Raw genomic sequence first — 27,476 nt, forward strand, 5'->3', positions numbered from 1 at the left:
CTCAGGGGCCACAGCATGCTGGGCTCTGGTGAAAACACCAAGGAACCACCTGACCCTCCACAGGGCTGTGCAGGAACCCCGCTGGCCATGGGGTGTGTGGGCTGAGTGACAGGAAGATGTGCTGGAAGACAGGCCTGCTGCTCTTTTTCTTCTTCACATTGCCAATGGCCTCACTGACACACATGGACAGAGGGATGTGTCAGCAGACAGGGCCCATTATCAACTCCAACCTGAATCCCAAGACATGGGCAGGTAGGGAGAGAGGCCTCGGACCACCCCTGCCTGGTTACCAACCAACCCTCTCTAGCTCATGGGCTGCAGCAGGGGCCTGGGGTGTCCATCTCCCACTCATTGTTGTGCTTCCACCAAGCCATCACCCAGACCCAAATTGGCAAGCAGAGGGCAGTGTTCCTGGAGTTGGGAGGTGGTTGGCAGCCACCCAGAAGGGAAGCCCAGAGCCAGAGAACCGCCGGGTTTGTGAAGCTATTTTCAGGCAGGAGGGCACTTCTGGCAGCACTTTTCCCCCTAGCCTTCCAACTACTCACTGTTCAGTCCTGGGCAGAGGCAGATTGAGTTCATCTCCCTCACGGCCCCCATAGTGAGCTTCAGAAAGAGGCTCAGCCATGTGGATAGCAGTTCCTGTGCCTGGGCTGGGGCAGCCTGATGTAACAGGAACCCCAGGGTGCACCCAAGCTGGCCTCCCTTTGAGTCATCGCTCTAAAGGCTGGTTTCCCTGTGCACCTGCCTGTTACTAACGCAAATCTGTGCAGGGGGAATCCCTGCCCGGCACCCAGAACACACTTTACCTGAGACCCCAGCCCATCTTGCTAACAAGGACTGTTCCACGATGAGAAAATGTCAGGGATATTTAATCATTCCATCAGATTGCTGTGATTCCCCACGTCAACACTATACTCTGTACAAACCCACGTTATCTCCCTTACCCTCCTCCCGCCCCAGCCCGGCCTGGGCTCCAAGGAGGGTGGGGCACCCAGGCAGCAGCAGGCCTGCTCCATCAGTCAGGCCCAAACGGTCCAACGGAGTCCTGGCCCCACACCATGGCCTCAGACAGGTCTGGCCAGCCGGCTCCCCTCAGTGCTGCATCAGGCACTCAGAAGCGTTTTCCAGAGTCAGGTTGGCCAGATGTGGGGGCTCCAGACAGGTGAAGCTTGGTGATATCAGGCTGCAGGGAGATAGGGGTGCCCTGCCCTGTGGGCCTTTGCTGGGAGCTAGGCCCCTCCTCCCAGGTGGGGCACCTGAGAGAGCTGCAGGCAGACTCCCAAAGCTCAACTCAGACAGCCCTGGGGTCATGCCCAACACCCCCACAACCAGGGCTCCAAAGAAGTGGGGGAGCCCCTGCCCCTGGAGTCCGCCCAGTCCCTGCAGCCTCCCTCCTCTGGGTCACTCACAAGGCTGGAGTGGTTCTGTGAGTCCAGACCAGGAGGAGGAGGAGCTCATGTTTATTCATGAAGTGTTGCACTTGCGTGGTTGCGGAGGTGACTTCCACATGTCCCAGATGCAGAGAGAGCTGCCCAGCTATGCCTACTGCACTTAACACCCCTGTCCACCCCCAATGACCTGGACAACCCCACCCCTCCCGTCCCCTCCTTGCCCAGAGGATGGACCTTGGAGACCTCACCTCGTGCTGGTGCTCTGTCTGAAAGAAATGACGCAGCCTCAGTTAGCTCTAAGCATTGGGGATAAGGCTGTGCCTGTGGTCCTTAGGCTCTTCACTAGGGCCCACATCCACCATGGGGGGCCCTCCCTGCCTCTGACCACAGCATTCCCACTTCTTGGGGCATGGGTGGGACCAGATTCTGTGGAGACTCTAACCAGGATATACCGCTTGTGCCAGCTGAGCTCCAAGACCCTGGGAGAAAGAATCTGGGTCCCTGGCATCAGGTGTGGCCTCAGCCAGGCACATACTCACCGGAGAGGGCACACGTGCCCCACTGCCTGTGATCAAACTCAGGTTTGGAAAGGGGAAACTTACTTGTGCCACTTATTTCTGCAACAACAGCAGGTTTGGAGTCAGGGGCCAAGTGGCCTTGACTGGGGTCCCCACCCTAAGCCCAGCTCCCCTGACTCACATGTACTGGAGGAGGCCCTGCACTGCTGTCTCCCACTGCACCGACGACCTGCCGGCACATAGGACATGGAGGGGCCAGCTGGGGGGAGCTTCCATTCCCCCCACCCAGGTGATGGAGGGGCCCACTCCAGGGAGACCCTTGGACCCTGTGGCTGGGGCGGGGGCGGTGGGCACACAGGCAGGTGTGTGATTCTGAGCCTTACTCGCAGTTGTAGCCAAAGCAGACAACATGTGAGTCTGTGCAGTTGGTGCAGGAGATGGTCTCGTACTGGAAGATGCCTGCAATAGACCAGAGGCAGCCGAAGGTCCCCTCACCCTCAGCCTCTGGGGCCCCATGCTGCTGCTGCTGCACCCCACAACCTGGACAGAGGCTCACCACAGTGACGCTGACAGTCGATGCGGCCTGTGAAAGGGTGAGAGCACAGATGGTATCTTCTTAGCAGGCCTAGACTGTCCTCCCCATCCAGCCCACCTTCCCAGGCTGCCCAAGGCTCAGGAGTGTCCATGGCCCCAGCCTGGGGTGAAGCAAACCATGGGGAAGGGCAGTAGCAATACTCAGGCCTCCAGGGACTGGCTGGGGGAGATGATAGGGACAGGTCAAAATTTATCCTTCCAGGTGTCCTATTGGTGTCCACTAGATGAGAGTGTCCCCCCTCAGAGAGGAAACTTTTTTGGTTTTTGGTTTTTGTGTTTTTGGGGGGTTTTTTTAGGGCAGCATATGGAGGTTCCCAGGCCAGGGGTCGAATTGGAGCTGTAGCCACTGGCCTAAGCCACAGCAATGCAGGATCCTAGCCGAGTCTGCAACCTACGTCACAGCTCACAGCAACGCCGGATCCTTAACCCACTGAGCGAGGCCAGGGATCAAACCCGCAACCTCATGGTTCCTAGTCGGGTTCCTTTCCGCTGCACCACGACGGGAACTCCCAGGGAGCAGACTTTCTCCCCACTTTCTGTCCTTTCTGAGTTCCAACACCCAGCTGCATCATGCCAGATCCCTATTCACATGGCTCTAGTCTCAGCCAGGCCCTGGCTGGAACCTGGGCCTAGGCCTAGAAAGAGGCAAACACTCCTGTGGTCCTGGGTCCTCAGGCTCTGGGCAGCATCCTCCATCCCCGAAGCCCTTATTTGCTCACTTTCGATGATGGCATTCTGGATGAGGTGCACCTGCTCCCGGAAGATAGCTCGCAGCTCGTTGGGGAAATACCCTAATGGGGGGAGGCAGGAGGGAGAAGGTCAGGGGCAGGTGGATGGGTCAGCGTGAGATGCCCTGGGGCCGCGGGGTTGTTCCTCGGTTTCCCACTGTGGCGGCCGCCCCCTTACCCGGGAAATACATCTTTCCCTGGTACAGTTGATCCATTCTCTTGTACACGGCGTTTGCCACTTGGTTCAGTTTCTCCCGGGCTGGGGGTGAGAGGAGAGTTGTGAGAGAGGCCTGGCCCAGGGTCTGGTTGGGCGTGGAGCGCGTGCAGGCAGGGCCGGGGTACTCACTGATTTCCGCGGGGATGGCCAGATGCAGCTCCTTCATCGTGTCCTGGCTCCAGTCGGTGAGCAGCGAACCCGACACAGGGATGTCGCCCACCCACCAGGACTTGAGGTTCACGTGATGGCGGTAGAAGGAGAACTTCTCTGAGAAGTTGCCGTGGCAGTGCAAGCAGCCTCGGGCCAGCGCAGCTGTCAGGCCCAGGCACAGCAGCAGGGCCATGGCCCGCCCCCACCGCCCACCGCCCACCACCCGCCGCCCGCCGCCGGCCAACCGACGGCGCCCCTCGAGCCACGCCCCTCTGCCGCGCACCAACAAACGGCGCCCTCGTGCCCCGCCCCCATCGCTCACCAACCAACCGCTCTCTTGTGACATAGCCTCGCCCTCTCCCGCCCCCTCGGCGTAGGCCCGCCCTCGCAACTGACTAGCGACTTCCCACCGCCTACTCCTCTTTCAAGCCACGCCCACCAACCTCAGCTCCCAAAGAGGGCTCCACCCCTCTATTGGCCCCGCCCCTGACCGCGCTCCACGCAGGCGTTCTCGGCCCGCTCAAGCTCCTCCTTCCACGGCGGCCCCACCTCGAGGCCCGGTCCAGCGCTCCGGGCACTCAGCTGCTCCGCCCGCGGGCAGTCTCCGCTCCACTTCCGGGAAGGCCTTGGACAGGAGCGGAAGTATATCCGGGGCGGGGCAGTGGTGCGCGGAGTTTTTCCGCGGCGGACGGCGAGGCAAGGCTGATTGGAGCCCCGGGGGCGGAGTCTGGCGACGAGAGTGGCCAGATCCTTCGGACAGCAGGCGGCAGGTGGGTCCTCGGAGGTATGACCGCGGGCGGTGTGAAGGCTGGGTCCCTCAGAGGGGTGAACGGTGGTAGAGGCGAGGGAGGCCGGGTCCTTCAGAGAGGGCGACCGCGGGCAGGGCGACCTCAGGAGGTACGACCGCGGGCGGCGGGGAGGCCGGGCCCTTAGGGGCGGGGGGACAACCGCGGAGGACCAGACAACCGGGCCCCTCAGGGGGGTGAACAGTGGTGGAGGGGCAGGAGCCGTGGCGGCCCTTGGTCCAATTAGCGGTTACAAATGTTACTTTAGGTCACCCCTGGTTGTATCGCTGATCAGGACCCCACCTCCTGATGGATGGAAAGCCCACAGAATTTTAGGGCCCCCAGCCCACTGGGACACCTGCCCTCTGCAAGCAGGCTTCCTTGTCCCAAGAGTCCCTGAGCAGCGGGCAAGGGCTGGTCGGCAGGTGTCGGCACTGACTACCTGGTGACTCCACAGCTCTGTCTCTGAACTGGCTATAGGGCTTGTATTTGCTTTCAATGGCCGAGTATTTTACAAAACGTCGCTGAAAAGGGAAGGAGAGGTGATTGAAAGATACGCAGAGTCACAGGCTCTTTGTAAATAAATGACCAGTGATGCTCCCACTGAGAGAGCCACTGCTCATTTGGGGGTAAGAGTCTCCCAGAATTTATTCACAGGAGCTTTCTGCCCCTTGGATTTCTTTCTTTTTTTTTTTTTTAAACCTTTTTATAGAGGCTCAGTAGACTTGCAGTGAACTGCACACATTCAAAGCATACAGTTGGATAAATTGTGGCATGGGATTTGTATCTCATACCCCACTGCCTGCCTGCACTTTGTGATTTTGGATTTGCTTCTGTTACACTTGGCCTCTGTCAGCCGCTTCTTCATCCCACTCTCCACCCAGCATAAAGTTCAGGGGCTCTTTTTAGCCCATTTCACGGACTCAGCACTGACTGATGCCATGGATGGACAATGTCAGAACAGAGCACTGCCGCCTCCGGAAGCCCTGAGTGCCTGGGGGCATACTCCCCCACCCCAAGTTATGGTAGCCTGTCGGTGTCTGTGGTACTGATCATGAAGTGAAGCAAGGGGAAGTCTTTGCTGCCCCACCCCTGCCCACACCCTAGGGCACCCAGTTTCTCACCAGAGTCTGAATTTGGTGCCTGCCTCAAACAGCACCTGCCCTGTTGCTCCTGTCCTCCAGCAGATGGGTTCCACCCCACCTTTTTTTTTCTTTTTAGGGCCACACTCGCGGCATATGGAGGTTCCCAGGCTAGGGGTCCAAATGGAGCTGCAGCTGTTGGCCTACACCACAGCCACAGCAACACAAAATCTGAGCTGCGTCTGTGACTTACACCACAGCTCACAGCAATGCTGGATCCTTAACCACCTGGGCAAGGCCAGGGATCGAACCTGCGTCTTCATGAATACTAGTTGAGTTCCTTAACCTCTGAGCCATGACGGGAACTCCGGGTTTTCCCCTTTTAAGACCCTCTGGAGCTGAGCTCTCCAGTGTTGCATGACTGGTGAGTCCCCAGAATGTGCCAAAATGAGATGTGCCATCCATGTAGAGTACACACCAGATTTCTGAGACCCAGTGTGTTAAGATGGCGTGTGTGTGTGCAAAATATTTCCTTAGTGTTTTCTCTATTTGTTAGATGTTGGAATGCTATTTTGGTGTCCTAGGTTTAAATAGTATATCTTATCAATGTTAAAAGTCACTTGTTTATTTTTTACTTTTCATTATGGCTACCCAGAAGTTAGAAATTACACATGAGGCATATATCATATTTTGGTGCCTTCCACAGTGCTTATTCTTTGTGCAAATATATGTCCAACTCCTGCTTTCATAGAATTTGTCATTATCTGCTTCCTATTTGTGGCTGTAGTTATTTCTTAAATGGGATGAGCAACTCAAAAGATTTGGCCAAGTGCTTGGTGTGTGGTAATTGGTGAATGTGTTAAATATATGTATGTGTGTGTATATATACATATATATATATTTAATAGACTTCTTTTTTTAGAGAAGTTTTAAGCTCACAGCATAATTGAGTGGAAGTTTCAGGGAATTCCCAGGTACTCCCTGCCCCCATATATGCACCTCCTTCCCCATTGTCAACTCCCCCCACCAGAGCAGAACCCACACTGAGACATCATTGTCAGCCAGCATCTGTAGTACACTAGGGTTTATTCTTAGTGGTATATGTTCTCTGGGTTTAAGCAAATGTAAACTGACAGGAATCTATCATTTTAGCACACAGAGTAGTTTCATATCCCTAAAAATCACCTGTGCTCCACCTGTTTGTTCAATCCTCCTCACCCCTCCACCCTCACCACCCCTGGCGACCACAGATCCTTTTGCTGTCCCCATAGTTTTGCTCTGCCTTTCCCAGACCATCATAGAGTTGGAATCACAGCATCACCTTCTCCAATGGACTTCTTTGACTTAGTGATGTGCGTTTAGGGTCCCTCACATCTTTCCATGGCCTGAGAGTTTACTTTTTATTTGAACCTCCCTGTAGGAGTGTCTCTATCATCTTTAAAATCTTGAGCATGGTGTTCACATACCAAGCGCCACAGATGCTGTGATAAGCTGAGTTCTAAGTCGCCTCTCTCAGAAAAAGCAGAAGTGGTCATTTTGGTCCCTGTGGGGTTTCGTGGAAGTGCTGTTTCAGTTCCAGGACCCTTCAGATGATGTCTTCCTAACATGGTTAAGGCAGTCTTTTGCACATGCCACGACCCTCCCAAGCCAGCCAGGTTCAGGAAAAAGCCACTAACCATCATTCCGGGAGCTGCTCTCTCATCTCCAGGGCTTCTTTTTTTTTTTGGTCTTTTTGCCTTTTCTAGGGCCACTTCCCACAGCGTATGGAGGTTCCCAGGCTAGGGGTCAAATCGGAGCTGTAGTCACCAGCCTACACCAGAGCCACAGCAATGTGGGATCTGAGCTGCATCTGCAACCTACACCACAGCTCACGGCAACGCCAGATCGTTAACCCACTGAGCAAGGGCAGGGATCGAACCCCCAACCTCATGGTTCCTAGTCAGATTCGTTAACCACTGTGCCACGACGGGAACTCTTCCAGGGCTTCTTAAAATGGAGACTTAACAAAAATTCCCCAGGCAGCATGCTTGGAACTTGGGTTTTTACTCTGGGAAATTTTGGACATGCCCCAGCTGGTGAGCTCTGTTCCTGACTTCCTAGAATTTCGAGGTTCAGATTGCTTAAGCCAAAAAGGCAAATCTGACTTTAGAAACTGGATTCTGGGAAGGAGATGGTCATTCCTGTAGCTCCCAAGTCCCAGATAAGACATGTGGGGCTGGGTCCTTCTCCATGGAGGTGTCCTGGGCATGGGACATCCTGGAGCAGCCTCGTGGCCCCACCTATTCAGTGCCAGGAACTCCCTAGTCATGACAGCCATGAACATCTGGGGCAGAGTCACCATCCCTGGAAAGAGTGCGCCACTTGATGGATGGCCCTCCTCACAGACTGGAGGTGGTCACAGGCGAGTTTCGATCCCGAGGACCTTGGTGTGGAAAGGAGGCTTGGATAGCCAGCAGAGGGGAGTTGGTGTTTGGACAAGAGTTTGTGGGTGCTGTTTCCTGTGTGTTACCCTTTCTGACATGCAGGTCTGGGATCAGTTAAACATGCCATGGCAGCTCTTGCGTCCTTGGTCTGAGGTCCTCAGAAGGAAGAGGTGTGGCTTCTAAGCGGACACACCATCCACAACTCTCCTTTCTGTCCCCCCACCCCCACCCCTCATTATACCATTTTGTTGAACATTCAGTCTGTCTGCCCCTGTGGGGAGCTAAGACAGGAACGAGGTTTGGAGGAGTTGTGTGTTCAGCTGTGTACATGCAGAACCCCTTCTTTTTTTTATTTTTGGCCACACCCATGTCATGTGGAAGTTCCCGGGCCAGGGATTGAACCTGCGCCACAGCAGCAATCTGAGCCACTATAATGACAACACCTGATCCTTAACCCACTGAGCCACCAGGTAGCTCCCCAGCACCCTCTCTTCATCTTGGTGGAGTGAAGGCTGTAGACATGGGGAGAGCCAGCTTGAGATCGCCAGCCACCTCTTATCTGCTGTGGGTTCAGGACTCTCAGAGGCCCTGAGAGGGTCTTTCCTGCCTCTCCCAGCTTCTGGTGTGCCTGGCAATCCTGGTCTGCCCTTGGGTCACAGACGGATCCCTATCTCTCCGCCTCCATCACATGGCTGTCTCCTTTCATCTGTGTCCAGGTCTCCCTCTTCTTAGAAGGATGGCAGTCAATGGCTGAGGGCCCAGCCTCTTCCAGCGTGACCTCATCCTAATTATATCAGCAAGGACCCCATTTCCCAGCACGGTCCATTCACAGGTGTCAGGGGTGAAGACTTGAACATGTCTTTTTAGGGAATGTGAAGTGGCCCTTTTATAAAAGGGGGATAGGAAATAACTGCTTCTGGGCACAGGGTTTCTTTGTGCAGTGCTGAGGTTGTTCTGGACTTAGTGGTGACGGCTGCATGCTCTATGAGTTTACTGAAAACCATTGAATTGTATACTTTAAAAGGGTGGACTTTGGAGTTCCCGCTGTGTCAAGCAGGGTAATGATCCAGCTTGTCTTTCTGGAAGTGCTGATTCAATCCCCAGCCCAGCGCATCATAGTGGGTTAGGGAGCCAACATGGTTGCAGCTGTGTCGCAGGTCACAGCTCTGGCTTGAATTTAGTTCCTGGCCCGAGAACTCCCATATGCCATGGGTGTGGCAAAAAGAAGGAAAAAAGTATGTTATTATATCTGAATTGACTTTTATTTATAAAAAAAAAAAAAAAAAAAAAAAAAACCACAGGAGTTCTTATAATGGCACAGTGGAAATGAATCCGACCAGGAACCATGAGGTTGTGGGTTCGATCCCTGGCCTCACTTAGTGGTTTAAGGATCCAGCGTTGCCGTAGGTCGCAGATGTGGCTCAGATCCCACGTTGCTGTGGCTGTGGTGGAGGCCGGCAGCTACAGCTCAGAGTAGTTCCCTAGCCTGAGAATCTCCATATGCCGTGAGTGCGGCCCTAAAAAGACAAAAAAAAAAACCCAAAACATGTAGATGGTGGAAGATAGCTCGGGGCGCAAAGGGCTTTGACAGGACAGATCCAGGGCTCCGAGCTTCCCACAGCCAGACACTCTGGCTGCCAGGCCAGGGGCCAGGGTTCACTCGGCCATCCAGAGCATGCGGGACTGACGTCTGGGGTTGGGGCCCATCCCTGCAGCAGCAATGGCAATGTCAGTGGCCCAGGCAGGATGTGGAGGCACCGGAAGGAAGTGGCAACTGGGCTGAGGTGCAGCAGCTCACTCAAGGCGGTTGCTCACAGGAACTGTGTTTTGTTATGTTTTCAGCAAAATGCAGGGGCGGGGTGGGGGGTGGCAGTGAGTGCATGCTGAGGCAGGGGAATTTTGTCATCTTAACTTTTGTCACTCTAGGAGTTTCTCAGTACTACACGCATCTCTCTTCAGGAAGAAGCAGGGGAGCCCTTAGTGCTGAATTCCGAGAAGCCTGTCCTGGTTTTCCCCACGCGGTCCTTAGAGGTGTTCTAAGAAGGGCAGAGAAAAAGGTACCTGGGACGGCGGTGGGGTGTGTGTGTGTGTGTGTGCACGCGAGTGTATCCCAGGGGCCCTGGCCTCCTGTAGCGCTTCTCAAGGAAGAGGCACCTTCCGGTAGCTGTGGGAGTCTGTGTTTCTGCTAGAAAGCTGTTTGCTTTTGGCGGGAACTCTGCCCACCCAGGAAGTTTTTCAGAAAATCATTGCTCCTACTTAAAAAAAAAAATTCTGGGAGTTCCCGTCGTGGCGCAGTGGTTAATGAATCCGACTAGGAACTATGAGGTTGTGGGTTCGGTCCCTGCCCCTGCTCAGTGGGTTAATGATCCGGTGTTGCCGTGAGCTGTGGTGTAGGTTGCAGATGCGGCTTGGATCCCGCGTTGCTGTGGCTCTGGCGTAGGCCAGTGGCTACAGCTCCAATTTGACCCCTAGCCTGGGTCCATATGCCGCGGGAGCGGCCCAAAGAAATAGCAAAAAGACAAAAAAAAAAAATTTCTCCCACTTTCTGAGGAGACAGAAAGGCAGGCAGGAACCTTACACACTCCTTCCACAGTCCCACCCTATCTTCCAGAACTGTCCAGGCCTGGGTCTGCTCCATGGCAGGAAGGGCTGGAGACAGACACGGGGTCAGCCGGGCCAGTGGGCCTTGTGTCCTCTCCCTGAGGCCCTCCCCGCCACTCCGCTCCTGTCTGGCAGGTCTCAGGTCCCCAGGTGACATCGTCAGCTATTAGAGTCCCACCCCTGGGGAAGACTCAAATAAGTAGAAGGCAGTGTTTTCTTGGTGTTGTGATTCCCCTGAGGTTAGGAGACTGGCTGCAGGGTGGACAAGGAACTTGGATGGGCGGGATACGCAGAAGCAGCTTTGGGGGCTCCATGGCCGGCCCTGCCCCACGTTGGCTGGACAGGAGTGTGACACCCACTTCGTCATCTCCTTGCCAGAGTATGGTTGTGCCGCCAGGTGGTGGGCGCAGGAGAGGTTGGCTGGCTTCTCCAACTGGTCCCCACAGGGTGACTGTCCCCTGATCTGCACCTGGAGTGGCCTGAGAGCCACTATGTCTGCAGATTCATCACATGGGCAGGTCACGACCCCTTGGGCATTTGGCAGCCATGGGCGGGGCCACAGGGTTCCCACCTGGCGTGAGAAGCACACATGCCCTGGTACAAGGGTCCTGGCTGCCTAGCCCAGGGGACACGGCTGGTCCCTTCTGAGAGAGGGGTGGGGCAGGTGGTCTCTTTTAACCAGTGTCTCCTGGGGGTTCCGAGGCTGAGCTCACCTGGTCTTCCACGTCAGGGCCTTGGTGGCTGCATCCTGTACTCTGCTGCTTTCCCTTCTCGGAGGTACCAGCTTCCTGCCCCCCAGGACTTGGGCACCCAGAGCCATGTCTGCGCCCCCCTAAAACCAGGGAGGGTCTGAACCGGAAGCACCTGTACTGGCTCCATAGGCATCTGGTTCTGGCTTTGGGATCAGACTCATGGAAGCCCAAAGAACAGAGAGGTGGGGCTGTGGAGGCTGGTGACACAGCAGAAATAACCAAGGCTTTGCCCCCATAGTCTGGGTGTAAACTCTTGCTATTCCTGTGGCCACATGCGAGGCTGAACAGTGACTTACTAATCACTAGCTAGTTAGTAGTGAGTCATGCATGATCTTATAACCCAATGGTTCTTCCCTGGGGAAGTCCTGCCCCTAGGGGATGCTGGAAAATATCTGGGGATATCTGTGCTTGTCATCACCACTGGGGGTGCCAGTGGCATCAAGGGGGTGGGGGTTGGGGCTGCTGCTCCACACTCGACAGCACCCCAGACAACCCCCATGTCAGCAGTGCTGGGTCTGGGCCTCAGTCTTCCCATCTGTGAAGTGGGGGTTCCGTTTTTCCTCAAGGGTTACTAAGTGCCGTGCTGGGTATTAACTACCGTGGCAGGAAGTGATGACGGGGCTGGGGCTCCAGGGCCGGCTTTGGGGAAGGAAGAGAAGGCACTCCTGGTCTGTGGACAGAGCACAGATTGCCTCAAGCTGCATCACCAAGCAGTCCTTACGTCGCCAAGCCTTCACTGGGATGTCAATGACTGCACATTTCCTTCGGTGCAGTTTTTGGTGCTAATGTTACCATTTATAGTGATCAGGTTTACAGGCAGTACTGGCCTCATTTTGAACTGAGAGAGAAATGTCTTTAGTTCTTTGAGTGCCTGGGGCAGAGGCCCAGCCTTGACTGGCTCTCGTCCCCTGCACCCCACGTTACAAAGTAACTGCTTTGGGGTTTCCACTGTGGCTCAATGGGTTAAGGACCTGACAGTGTCCATAAGGGTGCAGGTTCGATCCCTGGCTTCTCTAAGTGGGTTAAGGATCCAGTGTTGCCACAGGCTGTGGCATAGGTCACAGATGTGTCTCGGATCCCATATAACTGTGGCTGTGGTGTAGGCTGGCAGCTGCAGCTCCAATTGGACCCCGAGCCTGGGAATCTCCATATGCCACAGGTGTGGCCCTAAAAAGAAAACAAACAAACAAAAAAACCCTGACTGGGTCACTTTGCTGTACAGCGGAAATTGACAGAATGTGTAAATCAACAATAATGGAAAAAATTAAAATCTTAAAAAATAAACAAAAAACGCTGTCGTAATTGGATGTCATACACATATTGTACTCTTCCCTCTACTTAACGTGTATATTCCGTTGTTTTCAGTATATTCGCTATTTGCAACCATCACTTCTATCCATTCCAGAACATTCTAACTCCAGGAAAGAAATCCCATTCCCATGAGCAGTCACCCTACCCTCTCCCCAGGCCCTGATAACCAGGAACCCAACCTATCTATCTGTGGCTGTGCTTGTTCTGGACATTTCTTTTTTTTTTTTTTTTTTTTGTCTTTTGTCTTTGTTGTTGTTGTTGTTATTGTTGCTATTTCTTGGGCCGCTCCCGCGGCATATGGAGGTTCCCAGGCTAGGGGTTGAATCGGAGCTGTAGCCACTGGCCTACACCAGAGCCACAGCAACGCGGGATCCGAGCCGCGTCTGCAGCCTACACCACAGCTCACGGCAATGCCGGATCGTTAACCCACTGAGCAAGGGCAGGGATCGAACCTGCAACCTCATGGTTCCTAGTCGGATTCGTTAACCACTGCGCCACGACGGGAACTCCTGGACATTTCTCATCCATGGAATCCCACACCATGTGTCCTTCTGCATCTGCTTCTCTCACTGAGCATCACGGTCTCAGGGTCCGGTCCGTCCACATGGTAGTGAGTGTCAGTGCTTCTCTCCTTTTCATGGCTGAGTGATGCTCCCATGTGTAGTTGAGTTCACCTGTTACTGGGTATTTGGGTGACCCCACCTCTTGGATGCTGTGAACCATGCTGCCAGGCATGCACACTTACAGATGTTTGTGTGGATGTGTGTTGTCACTTCTTTTGGGTGGGCGCCAGGAGTGCATTGCTGTGTGAGATGGTAATGCTGTGTTTTTGTAACCACCAGACGGTCTTCCACAGTGGCTGCCCCATTTGACATTCCTACTGGCAGTGCTGGAGGAGGGTTCCAACTGCTCCCCATCATCTGCAGCCCTAGTGATTGTCCTTTTTGATCAGAGCCATCCTCTGGGGGCGGAGGTGGGTCCCTCTCCTCCTCACTGGGGCTCTTCCCATCCCTCTGGCTCTGACCCCAGATGCCCAGCTTCCAGCAACCCACAGTGTCCAGTGGGGAGGACAGAAGGTCCAGGCCCAGATGTAACTAGGGCTTGAGCGACCCAGTGATGTCAACTGTAGGTTATTCTGCCCGGCGCTCTAGGATTATCTGTGTAGCCTCTCTCTGGGTTTCCCGGGGGTGCTGTAACAAGTCCCTATAGACTTTGTAGCTGAAAACCACACACATTGACTGTCTCATGGTTCTAGAGGTCGGGGTCTGACTTGGGCCTCACAGGGTTAAACCCAGGTCTGGGCAGGGCTAGTCCTTCCAGAGGCTCCAGGAGAGAATCCATTTCTCCTTTTCCAGCTTCTAGAGGCACCGTATCCCTGGCTCGCAGCCCCTTCCTCCATCCTCACAGCTAATAGCGCGGCATCTCCCATCTCTGCCTCTGACCCTTCCGCCTCCCTCTTATGAGGCCCTGTGATGACACTGGGCCCCCGGGGAATCCAGGACCACCTCCATCTCAGGGCCTTCATTTAACCCCGCCTGCAAAGTCCCCTCTGCCACATGAGGGGACACGTCCACAGGCCCCAGTACCAGGACAGGGCATCTCTGGGGCCGCCATTCTGCCAACCACGCTCTCCCCGCTCACCAGGACAGGAAGGGCTCTTCCCTGCTCTCACATCAGAGGCTTCTGAGCCCTTTGTGAGCAGGCCCTGTGTGCACGCTAAGGACGCAGAAGGAGGATGGAGTTAGGGTCACCCTCTCCCTGAGGGGAGAAACATTGCCCCCCAACACACACACATTCCATCTCTTGGCTGGATGGAGCTCCATCTCCCTTTAGGCCAGGCAGCCTTTTCTTGAATTCTTAGATCAGAGTCTGCATCACTTGCCAGGCTCCCTGCCCCGGGGCAGGACCACTGGAACACTGGCATAAGCGCTTTACCATCTGTCCAGCCTCTGGAATTAACCCCAAGGCTTATGGAAGGTGGCCCCAAAGGTTCCAGTTCTACAGCCTGGACACTTTGCTTTCCAGACCCACCAGGGTGGAAGGGCTGTGAGCCTGGAGGCTCCAGGATGTGGTGGTGGTGGTGACTCTACTCTTACAAAATGTCTACTGAGGTCCTTCCCTCTCCTGGTCACTCCCACCTGATCCTGCAGACAAGGGTGTGCTGGGGACACCAGACTTGCCGGCCTGGGCCCTGCCCTCCAGGAACTGCTTCTCTGTCACTGAGGTCAGCCTGGTGGCACTGACATCCATTCTCTGCATGGCCGCCTCGGGTCTGGGGGGGTGAGGGGACCCCTGAGAAGGACACACAAGGCCCATTTCAGACATGGGATATCCAGAACTTTCTGGTAACAAAGGTGAGTGGTTCAAAGCCCCTTGGTGTGTGGCAGCTTGCTACACAGCATGCTGGTCTGGAGGGGCTGCCGGACAAGGCTGCTGGTCCCAGGGCAAAGGAAGGGGGGTGTATGATAACATTACTCACAAGTGATTATGTATTGTACAGGCGGTGCGTGTGGCACAGCCAGATGAGTTCCAGAGACACAGACCCAACCCCACCCTTGCCCCCAGAGACACAGACCCAACCCCACCCCAGCCAGGCCCACACAGACAGAGAGCTGTAACCACAGCAGTGATGGCAGTGGAGCTGGTACATGATGTCCCAAGTATGAGCCTCTCCCACCCTCTGAGGGGTTTGTCACTCTCCCCATGCAACAGATGACGGTGCAGAAAGAAGGCTCAGGAGGAGCTGGAGGGACACTGGGTTTCCGTCATCCTATAGCCCCTTCCCGGTTATCTGTCTTGTGTTACAAGGACCCCCGTCATCAGATGAGGGCCACCAGGGTGATCTAGGAAGAGCGCCTGCTAGGACCCTCAACTCAATCATATCTGCAGACTTTTTCCAAATAAGGGCCTAGCCCGGGAACAAGTGCCCACACTTCCCCTTTGTGTGTTCCAGGTCTGGGGAAAACCCGGGGCCCAGTGACCGCCCTGTCTCGAGTATCCTGCCCGCCCTGCCCTGTGGAGGCCCCGCCAAGATGTCCAACCCCTTCCTGCTGAAACAGGTCTTCAACAAGGACAAGACCTTCCGGCCCAAGCGCAAGTTTGAGCCGGGCACCCAGCGCTTTGAGCTGCACAAGAAGGCACAGGCATCGCTGAACGCAGGGCTAGACCTGAAGCTGGCCGTGCAGCTGCCTGCTGGCGAGGAGCTCAACGACTGGGTGGCCGTGCACGTGGTGGACTTCTTCAACCGCATCAACCTCATCTACGGCACCATCAGTGACGGCTGCACCGAGCGCTCCTGCCCCATCATGTCAGGCGGCCCCAAGTACGAGTACCGCTGGCAGGATGAGAACAAGTTCCGGCGGCCCACGGCGCTCTCAGCCCCCCGCTACATGGACCTGCTCATGGACTGGGTTGAGGTACAGATCAACAACGAGGACGTCTTCCCCACCAACGTCGGTGAGTCTCTGCTGCTCTCGTGTTCTTGTTTTTTTTTGTTTGTTTGTTTGTTTTTTGCTTTTTGCTTTTTGGTACCGCACCTGCGGCATATGGAGGTTCCCAGGCTAGGGGTCCAATTGGAGCTACAGCTGCCAACCTACACTGCAGCCACAGCAACACCAGATCCGAGCCACGTCTGTGACCTACACCACACCACAGCTCACAGCAACGCTGGATCCATAACCCACTGAGCGAGGCCAGGGATCGAATTCGCAACCTCATGGTTCCTAGTCAGATTCGTTTCCACTGTGCCACGATGGGAATGCCTCTTGTGTTCTTTTAGTAACAGTTTTACTGCATGGAGTCCCCGTGCCCTCAGTACCACCTCCCAAAGCTCACGGTTCAGGGGCCTTGAAGTACATGCACAGCGGTGTGCAGCCCTCAGCTTTGATCCCACCACCCCCGGCCCATCCCTATCAGTCTTCTTCTCCCCTTGGTCTGGTTCGACCCCCCAAGCTAGGCAGGCCGACTGAAATGCTGTTCTTTGCTTGTTTGTGGTTCTGCTCAGAACCAGAGCTTGCCACGCCTCTCGGGGTTAGATTTGTGGCTGAGTCAAGGAAAGACCTGTCCAAATTTCACTTTCGTATGCTGGCACCACACATGCCTCTGCATCCATTTAGGCACCAAAGCCACCTGCCCACACTCTCCAGGTTAGACCCAGGGTCCACAGACTCTCCCAGAAAGGGCTGGATAGTAACTCTTCCTGGTTTTGTGGTGTATATGGTCTGTCTAGGCTCCTTGGACCTGCCATGTAGCCTGAAAGCTATCATGGACGATACGTAAACAGACACACGTGCATAAAGAGTGGGCCTGTGTTCTAATAAAACTATTTACAGAACCAGGCGGTGCACCACATTTGCAACCCCCATGCGAGAGCATCGTTGCAAGCATAGGCAATGTAGTCCTGAAAGATGGCATTTCTAGGCCCTTCTCCTGCAGGGCTGCCTCTCCTTCTCCACCCAGGATGACCTCAGTGACTCCCAGCAACACTCCTCAGGAGGGGGGCAGAGCAGGCCGGGACCCATGTAGCTGGTGCCAGGCCATGCTCCCGTCTTTCCTCCTTCTCACTTGGTAACACATCTGCCGCACACTTTCTAGGCCACTTCCCACCTAGGTCTTTGCGGAGGACATGTGCACCTTAGATGCCCCATGGACGTGGTCATCTCACGAGCATTCCTTCTGTTCAGCCTTTTTCTCCCCTCAGGGAGAACACCCAGAAGCCAAATGAACAGTCCCCAGAATTCGGCCCCCAGCTGCTGAGGCCTGTCCACCTGTAACAGACGTTCACAAACGCGTCGGGCCAGCAGAATATGGGTCCCATCAGTTCCGTGGGCCCCCAGACATGCAGGAGGGGAGCTGGGGAGGCGCAGGTCGTCAGGGCGGGGGGGTCTCTTTCCCATCTGCCTTCCTTCTCCACATGCCTGGGGCCTTTCCCACTGTGAGCAGCCTCAGGGCTGGTCTTCCGCCCCCAACTCGGTCTGGCTGCTCTCGGTCTGGCTGCGCCATGAACCTCCCTGCACACGCGTCTCTCCGGAAGTTACTTGCGTGTCCTTAGGGCCTTTCCTCGCCCTGAGGGAAGCACAGCGCCATTTGGCCATTTGGTGCTGCTGTTGATTCCATCCTCAGGAACTGTGGACCTGGCACACCTTGGTTTCCCACGCTTGGTGGCACCTCTCTACTCCTTCCCCTACGTGTTAGCTTGGGAGCCCCCTCTTGAAGGTCAGGGGCTGGTCCCCTTTGTTGCCCCTCTCCCCAGCACTGGTTGGATGGAATGACCACTAGGATTCTGTCCTGGAGGAGGAAGAGGACATGAGGTCAGGGAGGGGGAGGAGCACATAGGGGCGCTTAGCCCCCTGAAGGAGCCTGTTGGCAGAGGATGGCTGGTCAGCGATTCTCAGAGCAGGTGTGTTTTACCACAATTTAAAAATGCTGGAAGGGTAGTTCCCATATTCGTGGCTCAGTGGAAATGAACCTGACTAGTATCCATGAGGACGCAGGTTTGATCCTTGGCCTCACTCAGTGGGTTAAGGATCCAGTGTTGCCATGAGCTGTGGTATAGATCACAGACATGGCTTGGATTTGGCATTGCTGTGGCTGCAGCTCCCATTCAACCCCTAGCCTGGGAACCTCCATATGCCATGGATGCGGCCCTAAAAAAAAATACTGTTGTGGCTCAGCAGTAACAAACCCAACTAGGATCCCTGAGGACACGGGTTTGATCCCTGGCCCCATTCAGTGAGTTAAAAGATCCAGCATTGCTGTGAGCTATGGTATAGGTCACAGACTCGGCTCAGATCCCAAATTGCTGTGTGTAGTGTGGGCTGCTAGCTACAGCTCCGATTTGACCCCAAGCCTGGTAACCTCCATATGCCATGGGTGCAGCCCTAAAAAGACAAAAGATAAAAAAATAAAAATAAAGGAGTTCCTGTCATGGTGAAGTGGAATCAAATCCGACTAGGAGCCATGAATTTGTGGGTTTGATCCCTGGCCTCTCTCAGTGGGTTAAGGATCTGGCATTGCCATGAGCTGTGGTGTAGGTCGCAGACACGGCTCGGATCTGGCATTGCTATGGCTGTGGCTGTGGCTGTGGCCAGCAGCTGTAGCTCCAATTAGACCCCTAGCCTGGGAACTTCCATATGCTGCAGGTGCAGCCCCAAAAAGCAAAAAAAAAATAAAAATAAAAATACTGGAGTTTCCCAGTGGCCTAGTGGTTAAGGACTTGGCCTTGTCACTATTGTGGTTGGGTTGCTGCTGTGGCACGGGTTCAGTCCCTGATCTGGGAACATTTGCATGCTGTGGGCACAGACAAAAAAAAATTTTTTTTAAATAAAAATAGAGGAGTTACCGTTGTGAATCAGTGGTAACAAACCTAACTAGTATCCATGAGGAAGCAGGTTGGATCCCTGCCCTCACTTAGTGGGTCAAGTATCCAGCATTGCCATGAGCTGTAGTGTAGGTTGCAGACACGGCTCGGATCTGGCATTGCTGTGGCTGTGGTTTAGCCGGGCAGCTACAGCTCTGATTCTACACCTGGCTTGGGAGCTTCCATATGCCTCTGGTGCGGACCTAAAAAAGGGGGGGAAATAGCAATAAAAATAGAAATAAAGAAGTCCCTGTGTGGAGCAGCAGAAGGGAATCTAACTAGGAACCATAAGGTTACAGGTTCGATCCCTGGCCTCACTCAGTTGGTTAAGGATCTGGCATAACTGTGAGCTGTGGTGTAGGTCGCAGATGCGGCTCAGATCCTGCGTTGCTGTGGCTGTGGTGTAGGCCTGCAGCTGTAGCTCCGATTTGACCCCTAGCCTAGGAACTTCCATATGCTGCAGTGTGGCCCTACAAAGCAAAAACAAAAAACAAACCAAAAAAAATAGAAATAAAATGTATTAAATTCAGTAATAGAAGAAGGAGCGATAAAGTGTGTGTGCAATTAAGGCATGTACATTCCAGTGTAAAGTAGTATCATGAAATTTGCTTAGGATGGCGAGAGAGAAATATATTAAGTGCAAAAGGTGAAAGGCCAAAACGTGGTTTTCTGATTTGTCTTGTGCTCTTTCGAAAAAGAGAACTAGAAACCGTCAAGGAAGCCGGTGCACCTCCCCTCCGCCAGGAGGGCAGGGAGCTCTGGCTCTGGGGTGTGAGAAGGCGCAGCGAGGGCAGAGGCAACAGGCGGGAGTGGTGGGGGGCATGCCTGCCACATGGGCAGAGGGAGAGGCCAGGATGGGTCTGGGAGGAAGGCGCTCGCCCATGACCCAGCCACGCTGCGCCCTGTCGCCCGTGCAGGCACGCCGTTCCCCAAGAACTTCCTGCAGGTGGTGAAGAAGATCCTGTCGCGGCTCTTCCGCGTTTTCGTGCACGTCTACATCCACCACTTTGACCGCATCGCGCAGCTGGGCTCCGAGGCGCACGTCAACACCTGCTACAAGCACTTCTACTACTTCGTCACGGAATTCGGCCTCATCGACACCAAGGAGCTGGAGCCGCTGGTGAGTGGCCGGGAGCCAGCAGGCCTTGGTGGGGGCTGCGGGTGCGAGGGCTGCGCCCGTGGAGAGCGAGGAAGACTGCTTGTTGGTTTTCATTGAGGTTAAGTTTACACATCGTACAATTGGCCCTTGTGAAGTGAACACCTCAGTATTTAGTACATGCACAGAGTTGTGCAGTCACCACCTCTCTCCAGTTCTAGAACCTTCCAGCACCCCTGAAGAAGCCTTATCCCCATCAGCATCATCTCCATTCCCCTCCGCAGTCCCTGCAACCATTCACTCTCTCCCTCCAGGGATTGGCCACATGGGTCAGTAATGACCCCACCCTAGAGTTGGGACTCTTTGGGTGGCCAGATCCAGGTCACCCCATTGGGCACAGCATTAACCAAATGTCTTTGAGCAGGACCTGTGAGGTCAAAGGGCACAGGTGGCTGCTCTCCCAGTGCCCATCAGTTGCTGCCACTCTTCCAGGGTGAACATCCCCAGGGTCATTACAGAGTGGGATGCACCTCCGTTCCCCTCTCTGGGTTTCTCCCCAAGCTCGGAAATGCTGGGATGATCCAGGGCTAGGCGGGATCTGGGTGTATGGCTCTACCCCTGGGGAGACTAGGTCATCACTTTCAGTCCCCATTCACAGTTTCCTCCTGGGTCCCCAGGTGAGCCTGCTTTTTGGTATTTGTTTTAAATGAAGTATAGTTGATTTATAGTCTTGTATTAGTTTCAGACATGCAAAAAAGTGATTCAGTTATACACTCATATATGTCTCTTTTTCATAATCTTTTTCACTTATAGGTTATTACAAAATATTGATATAGTTCCCTGTGCTATACAGATCCTTGTTGTTTATTTTATACATAGTAGTGTGTTTCTGTTAATCCTCCACTCCCTTTTTTTTTTTTTTTGTCTTTTTTAGGGCCACACCCTTGGCATATGGAGGTTCCTAGGCTAGGAGTTGAATCGGAGCCGTAGCTGCCAGCCTACACCACAGCCACAGCAGCATAGGATCCAAGATGCATCTGCAACCTACACTACAGCTCACGGCAAGGCCAGATCATTAACCCACTGAGCGGGGCCAGGGATCAAACCTGTGTCCTCATACATACTAGTTGGGTGTGTTAACCACTGAGCCACAATGGAAATTCCTAATCCTACACTCCTAATTTATCCCTCCATCCCCTTTCCCCCTTAATAATCATAAGTTTGCTTTCTATGTCTGCGGATCTGTTTTATAAATACATTCTTTTGTTTCATTTTTTTATTTTTTATTTTTTATTTTATTTTTGTCTTTTTTAGGGCCACAGCCACAGCACATGGAAGTTCCCAGGCTAGGGGTCAAATCGGAGCTGCACCTGCTGGCTTGTGCCACAACCACAGCAACACTGGAACTTAAACACATCTAAGACCTATACCACAGCTCACAGCCACACTAGATCCCCTGCCCACTGAGAGAGGCCAGGAATCAAACCCTCATCCTCATGGATACTAGTCAGATTCATTTCCACTGCACCACAACAGGAACTCCCAGTTTCATTTTTTTTAGATTCCGCATATAAGTGGTATCATATGGCATTTATCTTTCTCTTTCTGACTTACTTCAGTTAGTATGATAATCTTTAGTTGCATCCATATTGCTTCAGATGGCATTATTTCGTTATTTTTTATGGCTGAGTAATATTCCATTACACACACACACACACACACACACACTCACCCCACATCTTTATCCATTCATCCGTCAATGGACATTTAAGTTGCTTCCATGTCTTGGCTGTTGTGAATAGTGCTGCTGTGAACATTGGGGTGCATGTACCTTTTTGAATTAGACTTTTCTACCACTCCAGGAGTGGGATTGTAGGATCACGTGGTAACTCTGTTTTTGGTTTTTTAAGGAACTGCCAGACTGTTCTCCATAGTGACTGCACCAGGTTACATTCCATGTGGGGCTGTTTTTCCTGGATTTGTCTGTTACTTTGGGTCCTTGCAAAAGTCTATTCTTTTCCAACTTCGAAAAATCTCTAAAAAATGTCTTCACATAACTGTCATATTCCCTTGCAGGCTCTGCCTGTCAGCAAAGGTTTTTGCAGAGTTAAAGTCATGGTACACATGCTTCGTGGTGCAGTGGGGTGTTTTGGAGCCAGGGGCAGGGTGACACCGTGGTGGAGGTGGATGCTGCTCTACCACGGTTCATTTTATGTGAATCTCACCAACTACTAGAGACCATGGTGTACAGTTTTGTGATGGGTTCACTGTTTTTGAGCTTAGTGTCATATCCCATGGCCATTTCTCCCACAACGATGCTCAGAGTTCATTCTAAAGACAGACTGGTCTTTAACAGGAAGGGTCTGTGTTGCTGTCTGTTTGTATTTTGTAAGGTTTGCCCCTTGAGCCTGCGCCCCCGCAATTTCCCTTGCATGCAATTTCCTGATGTCCATACCTGATGTTCTGCTTCTTCCTAACAGAAAGAAATGACTGCACGGATGTGCCACTGAGAGGCCCTCAGCCCCATGTCACTGAGGCCACTACTGGAGAGCCACGTCTCCAGAACAGGGACCAGTGTCTCCTAGCCCAGAGCTCTATGCCACAGGGTGGCTTCCTCTGTTTGATCGAGAGGTACAGCAACTGTGGGCCTGCACAGACCCCAGTCTCCTGGCCCTGCTGGGGAGATTGAACTTGAATTCCATAGTTCTGTGTGCTGTGAGCAGCCAGGAAAACCCACTTTGTTTGTAAACCACTTGCATTTTCCAGGACACGACCCCACCCAGCCCTGTCTCCTTTGGGCTGGGCCTGGGGGATGCTTGGCCTAGGGGGTTGCTCGACCTAAGCCGGTGCTCAGCCTGTGGGGTGCTGGGCCCAGTGAGGCCAAGGCTGGAATCTGATCCCGCAGTGAGCACCCTACCCGCTTGCATCCTCCCCAGACCACTTCTGTCCCTAGTTCCTCCGGGATTCGTCCCAAGCCCACGCACACATCCCAGGTTTCCTGTGGCCCCTTTGCATTGCATAAAAGATTGAGTTCTTACACTTTCATTTACCACTGCCATGAGATGTTATGGGAAGAAAGTTTCTTACATACAGATAAGTGAGCTCCCCACCCCCTGCCCCCAAGAGAAACATCCCCTGTCAAGAATAACAGGCTGCTGCTCTCTGGGTTTGGGGCCTTTGAATTTCCCTGAATGTTTGGAGTCACCTCTCGTCAGACACCTGCCAGCATCCCATCAAAACCCTGTGCGTGTGACCCTCTGTAGCTCCGGAACCAAACCTCCCCATTGCACCTGAGGGCGTGGGGCCGCATCTGGTATCCGGGCACTTGCAGGGGAGAAGGGCGCCAACGCCAATACCGCACAAGTGCAATTACCACGACCTGGCCTTGGTCCTTCCAGAAGCCACCAGGTCCGACTCCTCAGGAGACAGCCTGAATGTAGCTCCTTTTCAGTGCAGAACTGCGACCAAATGCCATAACCACTGTGCCCCCCAGGCCACTGGCCAGGTCGGAAAGGCGGCGGGGCTGTGGGCAGGGGTCCCATGTACCCGCCCCCACGCCCGTGGATGTTCCCACACGAACATCGGAATAAATCATACCGTCTCCTCCCCTGCGGCTGCTGGGTGTCATTTCTGTTTTCCTGGCAGGGGGGCCCGGCTTAGGGGCATGTCACCATCTTTGTCACCAGGAGTCCTCGCAAGGGTTTGTGACCCGTCAAAGTGCCCCAGATAGGGGAGCAGACGCGGACAGGATATTGGTACGATTAGACCTCACGGGTGCAGGGCAGGCATGGAGCACAAGTGTCTGGAAGGCAGGTTGAGAAGGTGCCCACTTCCCTCTCATTTCTGCTTTGTCTGCGATGCTTTCAGCACTTACCAAGCATGATATTAACCACCGCCTCTTTGCTACACAGAGATTCCAAAAAACTTTGAACAGAGTGCAGAAAAATAGATTTGAGAGAAAATAGACAGAGGGGTGTTTTCTGTCTCTGCCAAGTCCTAGGGAACCTGTGACCTTGGACACAGGGCGAGTGTGAAAACTTACTCTCAGGAGTCCCTTGGAGGCAGCTTAGGGCCTGTGCTCGCTCGAGGCGGGTATGGAGCTTCCCGCCCCTAGAGGGCGCGCCGTCTCTGTTGGAGGGAAAGAGAGTCTTGGAGCGAAGATCCTTGGAGACAACCTTCTAAACTAACCGCTGTTTCCTGACCCCTTGATTTTGCAAACACACCGCAGAGACTTCCAGGACCAGATTAAAGTTTGGAGAGATGTTGTTATTTGAAACAACAGCCTTAAAGATGTCCCAGTTCTGGACCTGGGACCTCTGGTTGTGTCGCCTCACATAGCAGAAGGGACTTTGCAGGTGGGGTTAAGTGAAGGCCCCTGAGATGGCGATGACCTTGAATTCCCTGGGGGCCCAGTGTCATCACAAGGTCCTCATAAAGAGGGAGGCGGGAGATGCCACCTGCTGTCTGTAAGGATGGAGGAAGGGGCCAGGGATGTGGTGCCTCCAGAAGCTGGAAAAGGAGGAACTGATTCTCCCCTAGAGCCTCTGGAAGGACCAGACCTGCCTGCACCTAGTTTTAGCCCCACAGGCCTATTTTGGACTTATCTCCAGAACTTAGAATAAATTTGTATTATTTAATTACTTGAGTTTGTGGTGACCTGTTAGAGCTGCCACAGGGAATTCATACACCGTGTATAAGGAAATAACTCGCACACAGAACGCCTAGGCCCACTAGCGGGCTGCCCAGAAGGCAAGAATTTGGGGACGGCCTCCAGGCATCTCCTCCTGCCACGGGCCTGAGAACCACTTGTCCCAACAGGACAGTTCACCATAAAAGTTGTTCGACCAGGAGAGGTAGCCAGGGGCAAGCGCTTGTGTTGGGAAGTCTGGTCAGACAGGCAGAGGTGGAAGGAACCCACTTGGCCCTGTTCCCTCCTGGCCAACACAGGAGGGGCTGCTGTTGAGAAACAGCTGTGGATTCCATCATTCCAGTGGATGCGACAAAGATGGCAGCCACTGGTGAACTGGGACGTTCCCAAGAAGTCAGGACCTGCTCAGGAGGGCTGTCTTGGAAGGTCAGGAGCCCCTGTTACTGGAAGTTTCCAATGTCCTAGACTCACGCTGTTCAGTGTGGCAGCCACCAACCAGCTGTGGCTGTTTAAATTCTAATTAAAGATAAGGATCCAGCATTGCCGTGAGCTGTGGTGTAGGTCGCAGACAAGGCTCGGATCCCATGGTGCTGTGGCTCTGGTGTAGGCTGGTGGCTGCAGCTCCGCTTAGACCCCTAGCCTGGGAACCTCCATATGCTGCAGGTGCGGCCCTAGAAAAGGCAAAAAGACAAAAAATAAAAATAAATTCTAATTGAAGATTAAAATGATAAAGTCCTCATTCCCTGGGTCGCACTAGCACTTGTCAGTGGTGTCTCTACAGCCACCCATTTCTACCATGTCAGTCAGCACTGCTGCTTCTAGAAGCAGTTTGTAAGTTGGCACGAAGATCACGGTGAAGATGAATTTGAATCCTTTCCAGTTCATAAAAATAGTGGAATCTGGAAATTGATAACTGGTTCTCATCTTGACCCCCAAAAGTAGAGGCCATGTGGGGGTCACAGAAAGGGGGAGTTGGCCCTGGGGAAAAATGGGGGATTTGAAAAAGCCCAAAGAGACCTGTCTCTGTGTTGAGAAGCATGCATTTTATGATTGCCCCCTAACTTAATGAAGCCCCTCTTTGTTGCCATTATTTTATAGCCACGACACCCTGTTTGCATGAGCAGTCTTCCCCATCTCCCCTCAGCCCCTGACAACCACGAACCGCCTCTGTCTCTGGATATATCTGTTTTGGATGATTCCTATCTGCACATTTCAAGTTAATCTTCATTATTTTTGGTCGTTCCCATGAGGGAGATGATTTTCCTTTTTTTTTTTCTTTTTTTGTCTTTTGTCTTTTTGGGGCCACACCTATGGTACACAGAGGTTCCCAGGCTAGGGGTCTAATCGGAGCTACAGCTACCAGCCTACACCAGAGCCACAGCAACACCAGATCCGAGCCATGTCTGCGACATACACCACAGCTCGTGGCAACGCCAGATCCTTAACCCACTGAAAGAGACCAGGGATCAAACCCACAACCTCATGGTTCCTGGTCGTATTCGTGTCCACTGCACCACAACGGGAACTCCTCCATTGTACTTTCTTTTTGTTTGTTTGTTTTTATAATGGGACATATGAAAATTTCCAGGCGAGGAGTCAAATCAGAGCTACAGCTGCCAGCCTACACCACAGCCACAGCAACACCAGATCCGAGCCACATCTGTGACCAACACCACAGCTCACAGCAATGCCAGATCCTTAACCCACTGAGCAAGCCCAGGGATTGAACCCACATCCTCATGGATATGAGTTGGGTTCTTAACCTGCTGAGTCACAACAAGAACTCCTCTGTTCTACTTTCTTAATGGTTGTGTCTGAAACATATAGGAAATCTCTTCATTTTGGAGCTGATTTCATAACTGGTTGCTTTCAGAATGGGAAGTTGATTCTCCTGCATTTTCTAGGCCAAGAGTCACATTTGCTGGAGATGTTAAATGAATATATTCATCTCTTTCTTTGATCAAAAGCAAGATACTGTTTCATAGATGTTGATAAAATTAAGTTCACTATGTTTATATATATAGTTAACCACTAGTAAAATGTAAAACAATAGGCATCCTTTTACCTTGACTGGTGGGACAAAGATCAGACAAACAGAAGTTACAAAAGATAGAAAATAGAGAAAACAGCAAGGATGATTTTATTTATTTATTTATTTATTTTTGGCAGCATCTGCAGCATATGGAAGTTCCCAGGCTAGGGACTGAAACTGAGCCACAGCAGTGACCCGAGCCACAGTAGTGACAAGGTGGATCCTTAACCCATTGAGCCACAAGAGAACTCTTGAATTTTTTTTTAATTGAAGTATAGTGGTTTATAATGTTGTGAATTTTTGCTGTACAGAAAAGCGATTCAGTTATATAAATACATACATTCTTTTTAAAAATATTGTTTGGGAGTTCCCGTCGTGGCTCAGTGGTTAACGAATCCAACTAGGAACCATGAGGTTTCAGGTTTGATCCCTGGCCTTGCTCAGTGGGTTAAGGATCCGGCGTTGCCATGAGCTGTGGCGTAGGTTGCAGACGCGGCTCGGATCCCGAGTTGCTGTGGCTCTGGTGTAGGCTGGCAGCTACAGCTCCGATTCAACCCCTAGCCTGGGAACCTCCATATGCCACAGAAGCAGCCCTAGCAAAGGCAAAAAGACAAAAAAAAAAAAAATTGTTTTCCCTTATGGTTTATTACAGGATGTTGAGTATAGTTCCCTGTGCTAAACAGTAAGACCTTGTTATTGGTCCATCCTATACAGAATAACTTACAAGGAAGAGTTCCTGGTGGTTTAATGGTTAGGCCCAGATTCAATCCCTGGTCTGGGAACTGAGATC

General features: G+C 53.0%; 2 protein-coding genes across 10 annotated transcripts; one reads left to right on the forward strand and one right to left on the reverse strand.

Moving 5' to 3' along the window:
• Positions 1-851: 851 nt before the first annotated feature.
• On the reverse strand, positions 852-3,872 carry IZUMO4 (IZUMO family member 4). 3 transcript variants are annotated; one of them, XM_085013547.1, is made up of 7 exons: positions 3,578-3,872; positions 3,410-3,490; positions 3,223-3,294; positions 2,466-2,492; positions 2,293-2,368; positions 2,091-2,138; positions 852-1,222 (listed from the first exon to the last, which is right to left on the reverse strand). In XM_085013547.1, the coding sequence occupies exons 1-7, from the start codon at positions 3,789-3,791 to the stop codon at positions 1,093-1,095; spliced, it is 648 nt and encodes a 215-aa protein (XP_084869673.1). In that variant the 5' UTR covers positions 3,792-3,872; the 3' UTR covers positions 852-1,092. The 3 variants fall into 3 exon arrangements, with proteins under 3 accessions (XP_084869673.1, XP_020939859.1, XP_084869674.1); XM_085013548.1 differs by lacking the exon at positions 852-1,222 and adding an exon at positions 1,445-2,008; XM_021084200.2 differs by lacking the exon at positions 2,091-2,138 and having other exon boundaries at positions 852-1,183.
• A 365-nt stretch (positions 3,873-4,237) lies between these two features.
• Positions 4,238-23,613, forward strand: MOB3A (MOB kinase activator 3A). Of its 7 annotated transcripts, none has more exons than XM_085013550.1 (6): positions 4,238-4,368; positions 9,815-9,945; positions 13,395-13,525; positions 15,506-16,008; positions 19,828-20,030; positions 22,487-23,613. In XM_085013550.1, exons 4-6 carry the CDS (start codon positions 15,585-15,587, stop codon positions 22,514-22,516), a joined length of 657 nt encoding a protein of 218 aa, XP_084869676.1. In that variant the 5' UTR covers positions 4,238-4,368; positions 9,815-9,945; positions 13,395-13,525; positions 15,506-15,584; the 3' UTR covers positions 22,517-23,613. The 7 variants fall into 7 exon arrangements, 5 of the variants coding, with proteins under 5 accessions (XP_084869676.1, XP_084869675.1, XP_020939861.1 ...); XM_085013549.1 differs by having other exon boundaries at positions 9,848-9,945; XR_014837915.1 differs by lacking the exon at positions 13,395-13,525 and having other exon boundaries at positions 9,848-9,945; positions 19,828-20,971; positions 21,352-23,613.
• Positions 23,614-27,476: the final 3,863 nt, after the last annotated feature.

This window comes from Sus scrofa, chromosome 2 (assembly GCF_054392235.1).
Source record: "Sus scrofa isolate SSC_HxYL_T2T_F1_AM1 chromosome 2, Sscrofa_HxYL_maternal_Yorkshire_Landrace_v2.0, whole genome shotgun sequence".
NCBI lineage: Eukaryota > Metazoa > Chordata > Mammalia > Artiodactyla > Suidae > Sus > Sus scrofa.

Bases quoted from the DNA above. Each gene is read 5' to 3' on its own strand.
- MOB3A (XM_085013550.1), top strand. From the start codon at position 15,585: ATGTCCAACCCCTTCCTGCTGAAACAGGTCTTCAACAAGGACAAGACC. The intron at 16,009-19,827 runs GTGAGTCTCTGC...TCGCCCGTGCAG, and splicing joins CGTCTTCCCCACCAACGTCG to GCACGCCGTTCCCCAAGAAC. The intron at 20,031-22,486 runs GTGAGTGGCCGG...TCTTCCTAACAG, and splicing joins CCAAGGAGCTGGAGCCGCTG to AAAGAAATGACTGCACGGAT.
- IZUMO4 (XM_085013547.1), bottom strand. From the start codon at position 3,791: ATGGCCCTGCTGCTGTGCCTGGGCCTGACAGCTGCGCTGGCCCGAGGC. The intron at 3,295-3,409 runs GTAAGGGGGCGG...TCCCCCCATTAG, and splicing joins GGGAAAGATGTATTTCCCGG to GGTATTTCCCCAACGAGCTG. The intron at 2,139-2,292 runs GTAAGGCTCAGA...ATGTGCCGGCAG, and splicing joins TGCTTTGGCTACAACTGCGA to GTCGTCGGTGCAGTGGGAGA.